Below are 14,537 nucleotides of genomic sequence, written 5' to 3'. Positions count from 1 at the left end.
TTCCTTATCTCTCTCTCACTTATTACTCAGTGATCTAGCCTGCAGTAGATATTGATGTGCACTTGTATCCCTCTCAACCTGAAGTTCAGCTCTTCTTAATGCCAGACATACTTGAAAGTGTCATATCAAGTATCATATAAAGGTGACCAAATAAAGAAAGGTGAAGAAGGAAACGCAGCTTTGTTTATGTCCACCATGTTGACTACTGATGGCTGCTGTCAGCGCCATCTGAAATTACCCATAAGGCCACTTGTCAGACTCGTATCAAACCCTCTCCTGTAGCATTGTTGCACTCACAATTGATAGTAAACAAAAATCAATGCAGCAAAACCAGCAGAGCTCAATGAAACAGAAAGCTTTGCACAACCTTTTCCACATATGCATAAGTGCTCCCCAAGACTGCTGATTTCAGGTTAAAGAAATATCACAGTCATGGTTAAGAGACGCCGTCGCTGAAAGCTGGGACACACCCCTCTGCGCCGACAATCCTTTCTGTTTATTTTTTTGTCAGAACAACAACATCACCCCTCTCCGCTCTCTGCTGTTGAGAGAGGACAGCCATTAGCTGCACAACTGCAAGAGGCTGCTCAATGTCGCTTGTCAGGAAAACATGAACGTGTTATTTTAAGTGTTTTCTGATGACGACAGTCTCTGTTAATGATGCGTCTGGTACAATTCTGAGGCGGTGACGTGTTCGGCTTCGGCTGCAGATGCAGATCTTGAGGAGATCTTGGCGGGGATTAACCTGTGAGCTCAGTCTGGAGTGAACGGATCAAGCAACACTGGGAAAATTTGGGAGTTTGAATCTGTGGCCCCTGACCTTTGTTGCGTGTCAACCCCTCGCTCTCCGCCATGTTTCCTGTCAGATTTCACGCCTCACTGTCCTGTCAAATATAAATGTCATGACATGATTTCCAAAAGATAAAAGTTGACACTTCCTGAGCTCACGTGCAGAAACATCTCATTGTCTGGATGAAGTAAAACCTCTGTTACATATGTTTGTATTCCTTACATAACACATGTTTATGCACAGTTTACACCATTTATCCCACTTGGTAGTGTGTATGTGATGTCAGGTGATGCTGTAAACTCAGCTGCAATCATCTCAGTGCCCTTTCAAGCTCAAATGCTACCTGTATTAGTGCTTTATCACAGAGCTTTTTCCGGGCTTAGTAAAGCGTTATAGCTGTATTGTAGTCAGACAAAAACCTCACACACACACACACACACACACACACACACACACACACACACACACACACAAGATTTCCAGCATATATTATTGAACAACCTATAGATTCACGCTGCTCTGAACACAACATCCTGTTCGCTGTTGATCTTAGCCTGTGTTGCTTTGAGGCTGAATCTGCTCTTGAATTGAATTTGCTACCCAGGAGAATCAGACAAAGTAGAGGTGAACTGGCCTGTGGTTTGGGAACAGTAAAGAAAGGAAACTTAAATGTCACTGCGAAGAAAAAAAAAATCTGCATAACTTCATTTGGAAAAAAAAAAAAAAAAGGCAGAGTGAAGAGATAATCATGTCATCTTTGAAACGTATTCAAAAGGCCTTTTAATGAAAGATTTATTAGTCTCTACCCGGCCCAGTTATCAGCATCTCCTTATGAAACTGTCATGGGTCCTGCTGCGTCACTCCACGTTTTGATTTTTCTTTTCTTTTTCTTTTTTTTTTTTTTTTGCTGAAAGCAAAAAAATGAAGCGTTGTTGGCATTTTCCTGTCCCCACGCTGCCACTCCCCTGAGTGGGTTGTTGGATCGGAACAAATTGAAGAAGGCACTTTGGACCTTGTCAGTCTTTAACCTCTCTCCCCCACTTGTTCTCAGTCTCGCTATGTCTCTCTCTCTCACTCACTCCCACTTCCTTTCCTGTTATGTTCCTGCTCTCCCAAAAAAAAGGTGCACATACAAGAAAAAATTCCCCGTACCATGCCTAACCTTCCTTCCTTCAAAGCGTTGCAATACACACCTCTCACCTGCCCTTCACTCCACTATAAACATCTGTGAGTCTTTATCGCTCCTTGTCTCCTTCATCCTCTCTTTCTCTCTCTCTCTGTCTTTCCTGTTTCACATTCTCACCCTGCCTCCCTCTTTGTTTCCTTATCTTCCTGACTGTCCTCACTGTCCCCTCACAATGTCTGTCCTACCCGAGGATCACTCTTGTAGCTATGGTAACCAGCTCGCCACCATGTTGGAAAACATCATTATGCTTCCATAAAAAAGAAAAAAAAAAAAAGAGATATCATCCCCCAGCAGAGTCGTGCAGTAGGACAGCCTTGCTGCTCACTAATTTCCATATGTTATAATGTAATCAGCTCTTCAGCCTTTAGCAACGCTTAATTGATTTTCATAGCCTTGCACAATAGATGGGAGATTTTTCCTCCTTTTAAATACCCATTCCCTTGTTGATTTTTTTTATTATCTATTTGCGCTGCACAGTGTTATTCAAAGACTGTTTTACCACCACATAGCTAGGTTAATGATCAGCTGCTCTTCTCCATTTTTGAATTAATCGCTAAGCTAGTGACAAAACTGACCCGATGGGAAATAACTGTGGTCCATTGTGAACAAGAGTACCCACGGATGTTGGGCGTCCACAATCAACCTCCTTAATCACAACTACTTAAATCTATCTCCCTGTTTGATCAGCACATTAGCCCACATAAACGCAGTGTGAGGAAAATGAGATTACAGGGTTTTTTTTCTGCGTCAAGACGCATCCCGGCTCAGTCCCTGTGGTCTCGATATAAGTGGGATGCATTTTCAAAATCCACTTTTCTGCGCCATCCTGCTTCTCATTTCCTTCCTATCCAGCCATCTCCCTGCGTTCATCTCTCATGCTTATTCTCTGGCTGTCCCTCCCCTCCGTCCACCTTCCACAGTAACAGATATTACATCACCTGGCAAGATGGAATGAATTGCAATAATCTTTTCATCCTTCTCTCTCCTGTTCTGTTTCAATGTCATGCGCGCCGTATTAAGCATTGAATCCCCCAGTTCATCTGAACGCACACCGTTCGCTGTTGGGGAGAGAGAAGATATTCTGGAGAAACGGCGAGATAGAGGGAGAAAGTTGAGGGAGGATGAAAGAGAGTCAGGCCTTGTTTAAGATGGTTCAAAATGAGGAAAGTAGGACCAGACTACAACAGCTTGTGTATTCTGTTTGAAGTCCATTCCCATAGACTACAGCACCTTATTGATCTGGCGCTGTTGTTATGCTAAGGATGGGTTCTGAGATGATGCCATATACTCCTGGACAAATTGATTATGCTGAAGAGTGCACGGCTGGCTCCTTACTGGGCCACGTTAAAATGATTTATGGAGCCATATGTCCGCTCCGGCCACGAGACCAGCTTCATCATAAACACAAGAGTTAGGGGTTTGGCCCTGGCACAAAGACGCCAACAAACTCAGAAGAAAAAAAAATTCCTAATAGGTATTATAGACAGCTATTCTCCCCACGTACACTGTGTGTTCCTCCATGGCTCCGCTTCGTATCCTGTGTTCCTCCACCTCCAGAGAGGTTGTTTTCATGGAGATCTAAGTAATTAGATTGCCATTTAATCCTCCTGCCTCTGTGAATACAACTGCTATATTTGATTCTGTGTCCAATCAACACAATTTACCATGCCAAGCAAGGCTCTTAAAGGGGAACTCGGGTCAATTTAACAGATTTCAAAACATCTCACTTAGAAATTTCTGCCCTTTGTCGAGTTGAAACCCTGCCATGTGCCGGGAAGGTTTGACAAAAATTAGCGTTTCATTTCGTATTGAGTTTCTGCTTTTCTGCTCTTCCTCCTGCAGACGACGCGTTGCAATCGATTGTGGCAGATCTAGGAAGCCAAATGTGGAGTTTTGATTTTAATATAGCGCCTGTTTGGAGGCAGCTGCCATTGTGTGTTCACGATCAACACACACTAAGTCAAGGGGGACGAATGTGGAATGACTTTGTCTGTGACTTTGTCAGTTTCAGGTTAGAGAAATGTAGATAAGACAGATATGTTGGACCACTTGCTGACACGTCCTTATAATTGGCTCATATTCAAATGGGCACACTTAATCATAGCTTTTATTGCAGCCTGCATTTTGCATATTTTAAACCCTCATTGGGATTTCAGGTCATGAAGGTATATAAATGAAACACCTTTCCCTACACGCCAGTGATCAGTATAGGTACACTCCGAGCTGCCAAGAATATCTTGAGAGAGAAAAGAGAATGGAAATGCTCATATTTTTAAATTTTAAATGTACTATCAGGCTGTAGCTGGTGCCTGCAGATCCAGAGGGACGGTTAGTGAATGTCTCTGGAGTCTTGCAGAGGCTTGCACAGTAGGGTAAGCACAGTTGGTCTTTACTCAGGCAGGCAGAGTGGAGATGGAGGAAAGGTAGGCCAGAGGGAGCAGGGCCTTCTCTTCCCCAGGTCCAAATCACACATAGTTAGCATGAAACAGGGTGCTGACTAATTTATGATACTGGACGAGATCCCGTCTCAGCAGTCTGTCCTATTTCATCCATCCTTTAACCCTGTATCCAACCTATTGCCTCTTAGCCATTTCATGCCCTTCCAGTGTCCTTCACACCACAATAATGCAGCTCCCCTCACTTCATCTTGCTGACACTGAATTGTTGTAAACCCCACTGCTCTTGTTGTCCGTCCCGCGGCTATGCGGGGGGACCTGCCGCGATTTTAACATGCTCTGCTTTTACAACGCGATGCACCTTCCTCAGCTCAAAACATCAGAGGGAACAGAGCTGTGCCCCGCTCCTTCATTTTCAGGAGCCTATTGAAGTTTGTCCAGAGGCCTATCGGTTATTGAGAGCAGCAGATAGAAAATGATTTAAATTGCTCTTCAGAGGCGGAATGCCGACTGAGTGGAGCAGCAGTGTCCACTGAAAACAGTTTCACTGATCGCTTCTTACCCTCCTACTCTTTAAATCTCTGTTCTTTCCCATGTTTCTCCTCTTCCTGTTCTTTTTTGAGTGTTGGACTCAAACTTGTTTTAAGCACCAAACAAAAAAACAGCCAGACACATGCACACATGCAGATTCAGGCTGTGACATGCAGTTCTAACTGGGAGCATAGAGCCCTCATGGGGCCTGTGGACTGTCAGTCTCGCTGTGTATCAAAGAGGAAGTCTGACTGAGGTGTCAGGACCTGCAAGGCTCTGTCACAGGTCAGGGCCACGACTATGAACTGTGAGCTGACCCCACACTGCTTCACATTAGGGCCATAACTAATGGTTCCTTCTGTTAATCCACCTATGTATTAATAGACATGGCTGTGTGGTTGGTCTGTCTGTCGGTTCACCACTATCACCACTTTGTATACAGACGTTCTTGGCTAACGACTTTCCCCTTAGTGCCTCTGTGATGACAACTACCAAGCCTGATTAGGATAAATTCTTATGACGTCAGTGATCTTCTGACTTTTATCTAGACTTTTATCTAAATGTTTTATTTCTCAAACTATAACAGTGACATATATGTAAGGACTAGGCAGCAAAATATTTACATGCACATATACCTTCTTAAGGAGATAAGTATGTACCCTGGCAGAGTAATGACTCTGGACTCACGTCTGTACTGGTTGTCAAATAAATTGAACTGAATTTGAAAGTGTAGTAGAGGCCCAGTTGGCTTGGCAACAGCACACAGTGATGATATTTCATGATGTCTGGATGGTAATTAATTTCACCTTTCGCTGCCCTGTTCTCTCTCATGCCACAGTTATATATCCTCCTTAGTTTTCAACCATGTACTCTTTTGTCTCTATTTCTAGCTAAGGCTACACCCGCTAAGCAGCCTTCAGCGAAGAAAGGGATGTGAAGTGACAATAGACGTATAGATTCAGAGAATGTGATGTGTAAATGTCACACGTCACCCAAGTGCTCATTAACAGCGTCCACATTAGACCTGCATCCCTATGCCCTGCTGCCCTCCGCCACCTTTCCACCTGTCCTTTTTCCCTCAAGGAGAAAGAATAGGGCACATTCGGATCATCATGTCTTTGAAGAGTAATGGCCACTAACCTGTAAATAATGCATGCGCTGTTCCGGCATGTGTCACAGTTGGCTGTGTCCTGTCCGGTTCGATAGGAGAGTCTGCGGGGAAGATAAGAGTCGTGAATGAGTAATTATAGGACTTGTTAAGCTGCTCCCTCACACCTTCCTTTCTCATCTTGTTTGTCATCCCTCGTTAGTAGGACCGAAGTAAATGAGGGTGACGAGGAGTCACGCTGCCCTCCTGAGTGGCCTGTGTCCGGCAGCCAGGGCAGAGAGCACACAGTGTCGGCCATTAGCTGTGGTTGACCGATTGGAGGTCAGATACGGCGAAGTGCTGCTGGGCTGCAGTGAAAGGTAGTTTCCATCCAGGACTTGATTCAGGATTGTTACATTTTCATGCAATTTCATGCAATTAAATGACAGATGTTCTCGTGAAATAATAATTAAAAAAACCAATGATTATTTTCATTATTGATTACTGAAATGTGAGAAAAATGCCAAACACACATGCAAATTGCTTATTTTATCTGAGCCTCAGCACAAACCCAGAGCATTTTAGCATAAAACTTTATTAATGATTGATTTATTATCAAATGTATTAATACATTTTCTCAACTAATCATTACATTGACTCAAAAGTTTAACAGCAACTATAGACTTTGGGCTTTAACTTGTTTTCTCCTTGTTGGTATGAGAGAAACCAGGAGAAATCCAACAACTGATTGATCCATTCTGTAGAGGACAGCAGAGTAAAGCGAGAGTTATCTACAGTATGAACATTTCTCCAGTATGAGCCATTTATTGCCGGGGGGAAGAATCATTTGGACATTAAATGGGTCCTGTGAGCAGATAAAATCTGACAGTTTTGTTTAGGACAGCAGCCACTTGGCTTTACCCAGACAGCCCATCTTAATTTCATTGTGATATTGATTCACTGAATTCACATTCAGACCCATCAATGTCCTTTTATATTACATTGTGTGTGTCCTTATATTGTTCAATCATTGGTTGTCTCTGAGATAAAATATTGGCATGAACCAAACTCCTATTATAGATCCCTGTTTCTCAGGGGGCAGCTAAAGACCAGGTGATGACCATGAATGGAACTATTAGGTTACATGCTTCAGGGGCTCAATGGCTTTCTTATTGGATTAGCATGTGGGAATGTGCATATTGATTGACACTAAGTGTTTCTCCTTGAAATTTATGACATATTACAATGGACACACTGTGGACTCACTTAACCGATGAGATGGACAAGATGGAAACCCATTGTTGGTTGGGTTTTATGGTTATGACCTGCACTGCTGCATCAACAGAAAACAGTCTTGTAAACCCAGAGCAGATGTCAGGCCTTTTGTAGCTGTTACTTATCCAGGTAGCATCTTTCATCAGCCTCTCTCCTTCACAGTCAGTTGGTTATATGGAGTCACACATAGTAGCTGCTAAACACAGCCACCCTCCTACTAAAGAAGTTTTTAATTTGATGAAGTATTTGATTATTGACTTTGTGACTTTTATGGTCTTACTATGAATTTAACAATGTTTCAAGTATCAACTTGGTAGATATGGCAGAAACTTAATGGCAACGAAGGGTTAGGGTTAGGGTTTGGTTTTATTTTCCCAGGTTTTTAGATACCTGCCTTCAGCCCATTATGACGGGGCTCAATGTAATTTGATTTATGGTGTTCACAGCAATGAAATACTACATTAAAAAGAATGAACAGCAACGCATCTCTCCAGAAACAGTGTCTCTGGTCTGAAAACTAAAAGTCTGCGCTCAGTGTTATCCACAGCAATGGGGGGTCACTCTTTCCAGACAGATGTTGCTGTTGAATTATACATATGAGGCGGAAATTTTAGTGGCTAGACACGACTAGAGCTAAGTGAGAAAATATTTTTTGGTTTGTTTTCCGTCCCTCTCGTAAACTGTCACTGTCATAAATCAGGGTTTCTCAACTGCATGTTCTCACAAAAGCCACCTTGACTTTCACATTTAGTTTCATCTTTGCAATAGCAGAGACATTTTTCAGATCTTTCTCAGGGACTCTTGTCACACTGCCCATAAGGTACTGCACCAATAAAAATTAAACCGCTGTCATAAATTTCCCCTACTTATCTGCTCCTTTCTGTGCTATATGCTCTGACAGGTATATTAGAGGTGTTAATATCAATATTGTTATTTAAGGCTGTAGCAGAACGAGGTAATGGGGAGAATCTAAGAAGAGGGTGACTGCAATGATATGAGGAAGTTTACTTGAAGGTTGCAGCTCAGATTAATTGCCATTAAGGGGCTTGCAGCTTGAGAGGGCGTGACAGTGCAGTGGGGAAGGTCAAAGCCACCTTCACTTTCCACCCAGATGAGCAGATCGATAAGCGTGGTCCGCGGGCAACTGGATCACATCCTTTGAACAACTCAGCCCTTATCCTCTCTATCTCTCGGTACCATGCTGTCTAGATCTTTCTTCCCCCATCTCTGGTCCCTCCCCGCCCGTCCCTCACACTGAGTTGATAAGAGAAAATAAGAGAGCAGAGCTAATTTCGGCAAGGCCTCCCTGGGGAGAGCGAAGCCAAAAGTGCCATTAACAGTATATTTTTACACCCTCCCGCCTTTGTGCTACCAGGTGAGCTCTCCCAAAGGTCACTGAGTGGGTGGGAGTCCAAAAGCATAAAAACATCCACACATACACAGTGTTAATAGACGGACTAGCAACAAGTCCCCATGAGTGTGATTAATTGGATCTGGCCTGCCAACAGTGGCTGATGATACAGCAAAATTATTCCTGAGCTTTGTGCTGTTGGATGCAACCAATGGTGTGCTCAAGAGCTGCATTGCACCCTTCACACTGTGTTGTATGCCCAGGGCAGAGTTGTAGTTGAGGTGTGTGTGTGTGTGTGTGTGTGTGTGTGTGTGTGTGTGTGTGTGTGTGTGTGTGTGTGTAGGGACATTAAGCAAGCCAGTGTACTCTAAACTCCTTTTTTTTCCACAGCAGCTTGGGAAGGAGAGCTAAGAGCTTCTCATATAATGCGGAAAGTTCTAATAGCAGAATAACCAAGGGAGATGTAGCGTCACCCCTCTTGATGCACTCACTTATTTTCTTTCACATGCTTGATTTCTAGCTGTTTTCCTCTTTTACTGTCTCTGTTACCGTCAAGCAGCAAACAGGGAGTTGCTGATTTGTGTGGAAGGCGTATTCATTTTCTGCATAGACTCACATTTGTGCTCCAGTTCTTGGATTGGCATAAAACTGTCCCAGTTGAATCATCAGTTAAAAAAAACTATAGTAACTATGTTAGAAAATATCTTGATCTTTGATAAAATGTCAAAGGTACAAATCTTTCTACATAAAGACTTAAGGGGGCTATTTGTCAGTTTTCTCCACTGCTGAACATGGTTTCTGGTCCGGAGCGGGTGGTGGTGATTGTAGCTTAACAAGACCTATGGTCATCATTGCATTTACAATAGAAGATGTTATAATACGCCCTCCGAGAAGCGCCACTTCTTCAGGGTAGATTGGAGGCTACAGTGAGTCGCTCTCGGAAAGTGACGAGATGGGCCGGAGCTAGCTGGTTAGCGTGCTAATTTTAGCTGAAGAGTTAACATTGGTGCTACTTCCCACCTCTGGAAGCAGCTCTTGGTGAGTAAAGGAGTTAAGTTTGATGCTGAACTCACAATGTTTCTTCTAGACTAGTAAATAAACAGCTGTTAATGCTAATGTTGGCTATGTAGCAAGAGCTTAACTTACAAACAGCTCCTTTAGAAGCCAAGTATGAATACAACAGAACATTTCCGTTAGAAACATCCCAACTGAAACACAGAGCCTACAATTCTGATTCAGCTGTTTACATTAGTTCATTTTTGGATTAACCTGCCTTAGTTTAAGATGAACTAAGCAACTACGGTGTGGTGATGGTTTGCCCTCAGTTGCACTGATGCTGAGTTTGCTAAAGCTTTGCAACTCTAACTCGTTTCTTCACCATGATTCATTTTGAAAAAGGAATTGACTGTGGTAAAAATGACTTCAGGGACCATCTCCATCCTCCTTCTCATTTTCTTTCCATACACTTGTTGTCTTCCTCCTGATGTCACTCAAATCAGGGGAATAGTGGTGAAATAAAAGGGAAAATTTAAGGATCATTATTATGGCCAGTCTCTAGCTGAAAAGTCTTTTTGAGTGATTTAAATTTTGGTTCTGCAGTTTGTTTCAACAGAGATAATTGGGATATTAGCAAATAGAGTGTCAAAGCTTTTTTTTTCTTCCCTTTTTCACCTCAACGTGTGTGTGTGTGTGTGTGTGTGTGTGTGTGTGTGTGTGTGTGTGTTTTATGTGTGGCGTTATCATGTTTTTTCTTGGTCTCAGCACATTAGTCATGGAATTTCAATTTGTGTCTGAGCAGCATGTCATGAACACATGCGTGGTGATAAATGCACATAGCGTTGCATTTCCTTCTATGAAAAATGAATGTCATAGAACATAAGCAGTTATATATCAGATGTAATTGCACTCACAATTCACCTATAGCCTGTGGGCACTCCTATTTGTTGTGTCAGTGACATTTATGTAAGGGGAGTATGAAGCTAATGTAGTGTGACTAAAGCAGCATTAGAATTTCTGCTTGGCTCACTAGAAAATCCAACTTTGGGAATTGGAAATATGTAGAAGGCTGAGCTTGTGTGGAGACATGAAGACGTAGAGGTTCAGTTGGGCTCAGATGGATTACAAGGAGCTTACACTGCTCACTGACTTTTAAGTCAATGTAGGCTTCTGTAATTAATGTAAGGAAACACAATGTGATCGTTTCTTTATGTATGTGACCAGATGGCACCAATAAACAGCACATATCCTTCTCTCCTCTCCTCTGCTCTCCTCTCCTCTCCTCTCCTCTCCTCTCCTCACTCGCCACTTTAGACACATCTGATAAACCAGATGTGCTTTGCAACACATGGCGAGATGGCTCCCAATGCCGCACCACATGTCCACTTATTTTTTCACTCCCAACACACTTTTATGAGTTTGGTTATAAGGAGAATAAGTCTGCCTTGTGTAAGATTGAAAGAGGGTAATTGGCTTTTTTTTTCAGATGGTGTAAACTCAGACTGTTGTAAGATTTGGTCTTCGCTCAATCCTTGTTCAATTGAAGTTTCAACCTGTCGTTCTGTCACGTTGATATTGAGAGTTGTTTTCATACACTTTGAAGAATTTGTTCTTGTTTGTGCCTTGGTTATGAGCTTGACAGCTGTCTGTGTGTGTGTGTGCGCGCGCGTGTGTGTGTGTAATTCTCGCAGGTTTTGAACTAGGTCGCTGTGATGTTGATTATAAGGATTTTCTCACTTCGTACCTTGCCACGGAGCAGGTCAGAACAGATAGGGATCTGAGTGGCGAGGCCCAGCAATTCACTCAACAAATTGGTCATTTTGTTTGCCGCATCCCTTCAGAAAGACAATCCTCTGTTTCAGCTGGCTAGATGCTATCTGCAGCCCTTTTGTATATACTCAGTATCCATTGGACAGTAAATGGCTTTTTCACAGGCCATGGCTTTTTCAAAGACCTTGAACTTACTAGATAAACATTACGGCATGCAACTGGATAATTGTTAAATGTCTAGTTTAGTATTTTACTTTATCAAGAAAAGAATTTTAAAATGTCACATTTTTCAGCACAATAATAATAATAATAATAATAATAATAATATTGGGACATATTCAAAATTTGAATATTAGTATAGTAATTCTAAAGGAAACTACTGATACAGGCTGCATTACTGCTCATGTAGATCTAAGACACATACTACACATGCTAATGCTTTCACTGGCTGAATTAGTTTCATTCAAAATTAGCATGAACATGTCTGACACATCCCAGTCTTTGTGATTACACCCACTGTGGCGGTGTCTCATACATCAGGTCTTCTTCAAACCACTCAGGCCAAATTGAAAGAGGTGATTTGTCTAAATATGTTCTCTGCAGCAGCTCCGGCATATCAGGAGGGAAATCATCATAAAAGGACATTGTGCTGTAATAGCTCCGCGGGGCACATCCAGGTGAAAGCCACCTCATCCCGGCTACACGCCACTGTGATCTCTTTCTTTTTTGACACGCGTTGGGTGGTTCAGTCAAGGCTCTGCTGAGCAGCTGTCACACTTACAAGCTTGTCCCGAAGATGTAGAAATAATGTGACACATTAAGAGGGTGCTTTTCCTGTTCATGCTGAATCATGAATGTGTGTCTGATGTTTCCTCGGCTTAACCCTGTAAGCACCAGGCCCTTCTCTCAATTACGATTAGTAGATTTGAGACATTTCTTTTTCGTGCGCTTGAGCAGTGTTGAAAGTTAGGAGGCACTGAGCCAATCCACTGGATCAGTATCAGCATCTGCACTGACCTTACAATATTAAATCAGCCATGTTGTCAGTGCCTTTATAAAATTCAGTGTTCCTTTTATGAGTTTAGCCATGGTGGTGGAGGTGTTACCTTACATGAAAATGATTCCAATGAGTTCCATGCAGTGATTTTAAATTTAGGGAAAAGGTTGAGGTATGGGGATAATCAGTAGAGGGAAACATGGATTGGTACAACCCTAGTGTAAAGCACAGGTTATAAAATGACTGAGATGTCTTACCCCTCTCTGTGGGCCTCTCCCTTCTCCAATTCCTGGATGACCCCCAGCAGCACCTTGATGGTCTCCTGACTGGAGCTGATGAGATTTTCCATGGCCTGGAGCTGTGCTTTAACATCCCTGTCCTGATTCATAGGCACTATTTGCTTGCAGGCCTCCTGTGTTTGGTCGGGCGATGCCTCACCAGCCTCACCACCTATGCAGGGTGGCAGAGGCTCCTCCATGCCCCGCAGAGGCCGAGCAGATAACTGTCCTGTGTGGCACTGTGCCTGCGTTGTACAGCCTCCACTGGAACGTGGTAGCGTCTCACTCTGCAGCCCGTTGAGCTGCAGGCCTTTCTTCCGCTTGCTCCGCACAGATGGACTGTCCAGGCACTCCACCTGTGTGAGGGAGTTCCAGGCGATGGGGCCCGTAACCTTGGAGGCCCTGTCCGGCAGGGTCCGGGACGAGCCCTCCTCCAGATTGAGCAGCTGCCTCTTGGCCGAGCGGTCTGTATCGGCCTCCCTGTGTTGTAATCCTGTCCTGGCTTTGGATGGGACGCTGCAGAGCTGGTACTCCGCCTGTACTCCGGCTCCACTTCCTCTCGATGTGTCTGCAAGGCAGTCTGTGTCTGCAGAGCAACTGAGCAGCAGAGCGTCAGAGCACAGGCCATCAGGTGCAGTGTGCTGCTCCACTGTGGCAATGCACTCATTAGTATGGAGCAGAGCCCTGGTCCTCCGGACTCCACTCCCCCCACAGGCTCCCTCCTCCTCCTCATCTAAACCCTGCTCAGCAGGCTTGGACTGCTTCACCTCCATGACAAAACCGTTATTCTGACCTTTATAAGTTTCCACGGCCGCTACGTCTTTAAAAGTGTGGCCTTTTTTGCGGTCAAAGGGAAAGGTCTGATAGCGTTTCTTCAGATCAGGGGACGTCTGCACGCCTGTGCTCCTTGTGACGTTTGGGATGGATCTGCGTGCAGGGACAGTCATGTACTTGCGGTACGCCGCTTTGTATGAGATCGGCTTGCCACCTTTCCCCGCTGCCTGCAACTCGGCCTCCCTTTGCTCGTTCTGTGCCTCACAGATATCCTTGAAACGCACTTGCAGGGCCTTGTTTCTCTTCCTCACCTGTCGACTGGCTTCCAGGGAATACTTCACCTCCAGCGCCAGCGAGGTGGAGGGCAAGGGCGCTGCCTCCGAGTCAGACTCTGAGTTGGTGAGCATGCATTTGCCACCCTCCTTGCTCACCATGTTTCCTGAGAGGCATGGAGAAAGATGCTGTTAATCATTGGTAATGAATGTTTAGGCAAAGACCCTCGCCTTAGAACCCACTAAAGAGAACACACATGCTCTCTTAGCTTAGGGGGAAGGGCGGAACTTGAGCAATTACTTAATGAATATTATTAGAAAGTGCTTTTATCAGACACCTGTCATTATGCATGCAAAAAAGCACAGCAAATATAAATTTTAAAGGAGCAGTTTCTTTTTTTTACATATTTTAAGTCACATTATTGAGTATAACAGGAATAATCGAGTTTGATATTGAATTTATTTGTATCATGCAAGTCGACAGTATATTTACCATATTTGGAAAAAACCCTGTTTATCTTCTTTTTATCACATTTTGCTTGGGTCTTTTTTTCTTGCCAATCCGTTCTGCTTATTTACTGAAAAACTGAAAGGGTTACAGTTTTAGCGTGCCCTAAAAATAATCCCAGCAGATTCCCATGATGCATCTAATCATCGTCTCTCTGACACCAATAAGTTCAATTTCAGCATATTTTTATCCATTTATCGCTGCCAGTCGAAACGTTTCTCTACCAGTTCCTCCTCCTCCTTCTCTCCCACTTTCTAAGTTGATGAGTGCTTGTTTCTCATTTACGATAAGAGCTTTTGTAGTGGCTATCAGTCACTACACTTACA

General features: G+C 43.5%; 2 protein-coding genes across 4 annotated transcripts in view; one reads left to right on the top strand and one right to left on the bottom strand.

The window, feature by feature from the left end:
• Positions 1–14,537, top strand: part of dock1 (dedicator of cytokinesis 1) — a 176,465-nt gene that overhangs the window by 81,042 nt on the left and 80,886 nt on the right. The window lies entirely within an intron of this gene.
• Positions 1–14,537, bottom strand: part of LOC139608903 (inhibitory synaptic factor 2A) — a 31,262-nt gene that overhangs the window by 6,896 nt on the left and 9,829 nt on the right. The window contains exons 2-3 of one of the 2 annotated variants that reach the window (XM_071463037.1): positions 12,637–13,870; positions 6,044–6,115 (exon numbers count right to left, since the gene is read on the bottom strand). In XM_071463037.1, the coding sequence (XP_071319138.1) occupies positions 6,044–6,115; positions 12,637–13,865 (1,301 nt within the window). In that variant the 5' untranslated portion in view covers positions 13,866–13,870. Of the gene's footprint in view, positions 1–2,970; positions 6,116–12,636; positions 13,871–14,537 lie in introns of those variants that run through there. The other variant, XM_071463036.1, reaches the window with a different exon arrangement.

The sequence above is a fragment of the Trachinotus anak genome, unplaced genomic scaffold (genome assembly GCF_046630095.1).
Source record: "Trachinotus anak isolate AG129_WGS33_773 ecotype Australia unplaced genomic scaffold, CSIRO_AGI_Tana_v1 ptg000025l, whole genome shotgun sequence".
Lineage (NCBI taxonomy): Eukaryota > Metazoa > Chordata > Actinopteri > Carangiformes > Carangidae > Trachinotus > Trachinotus anak.
Note: the sequence above shows the minus strand (reverse complement) of the source record. Positions and strands in the feature narration are given on the sequence as shown.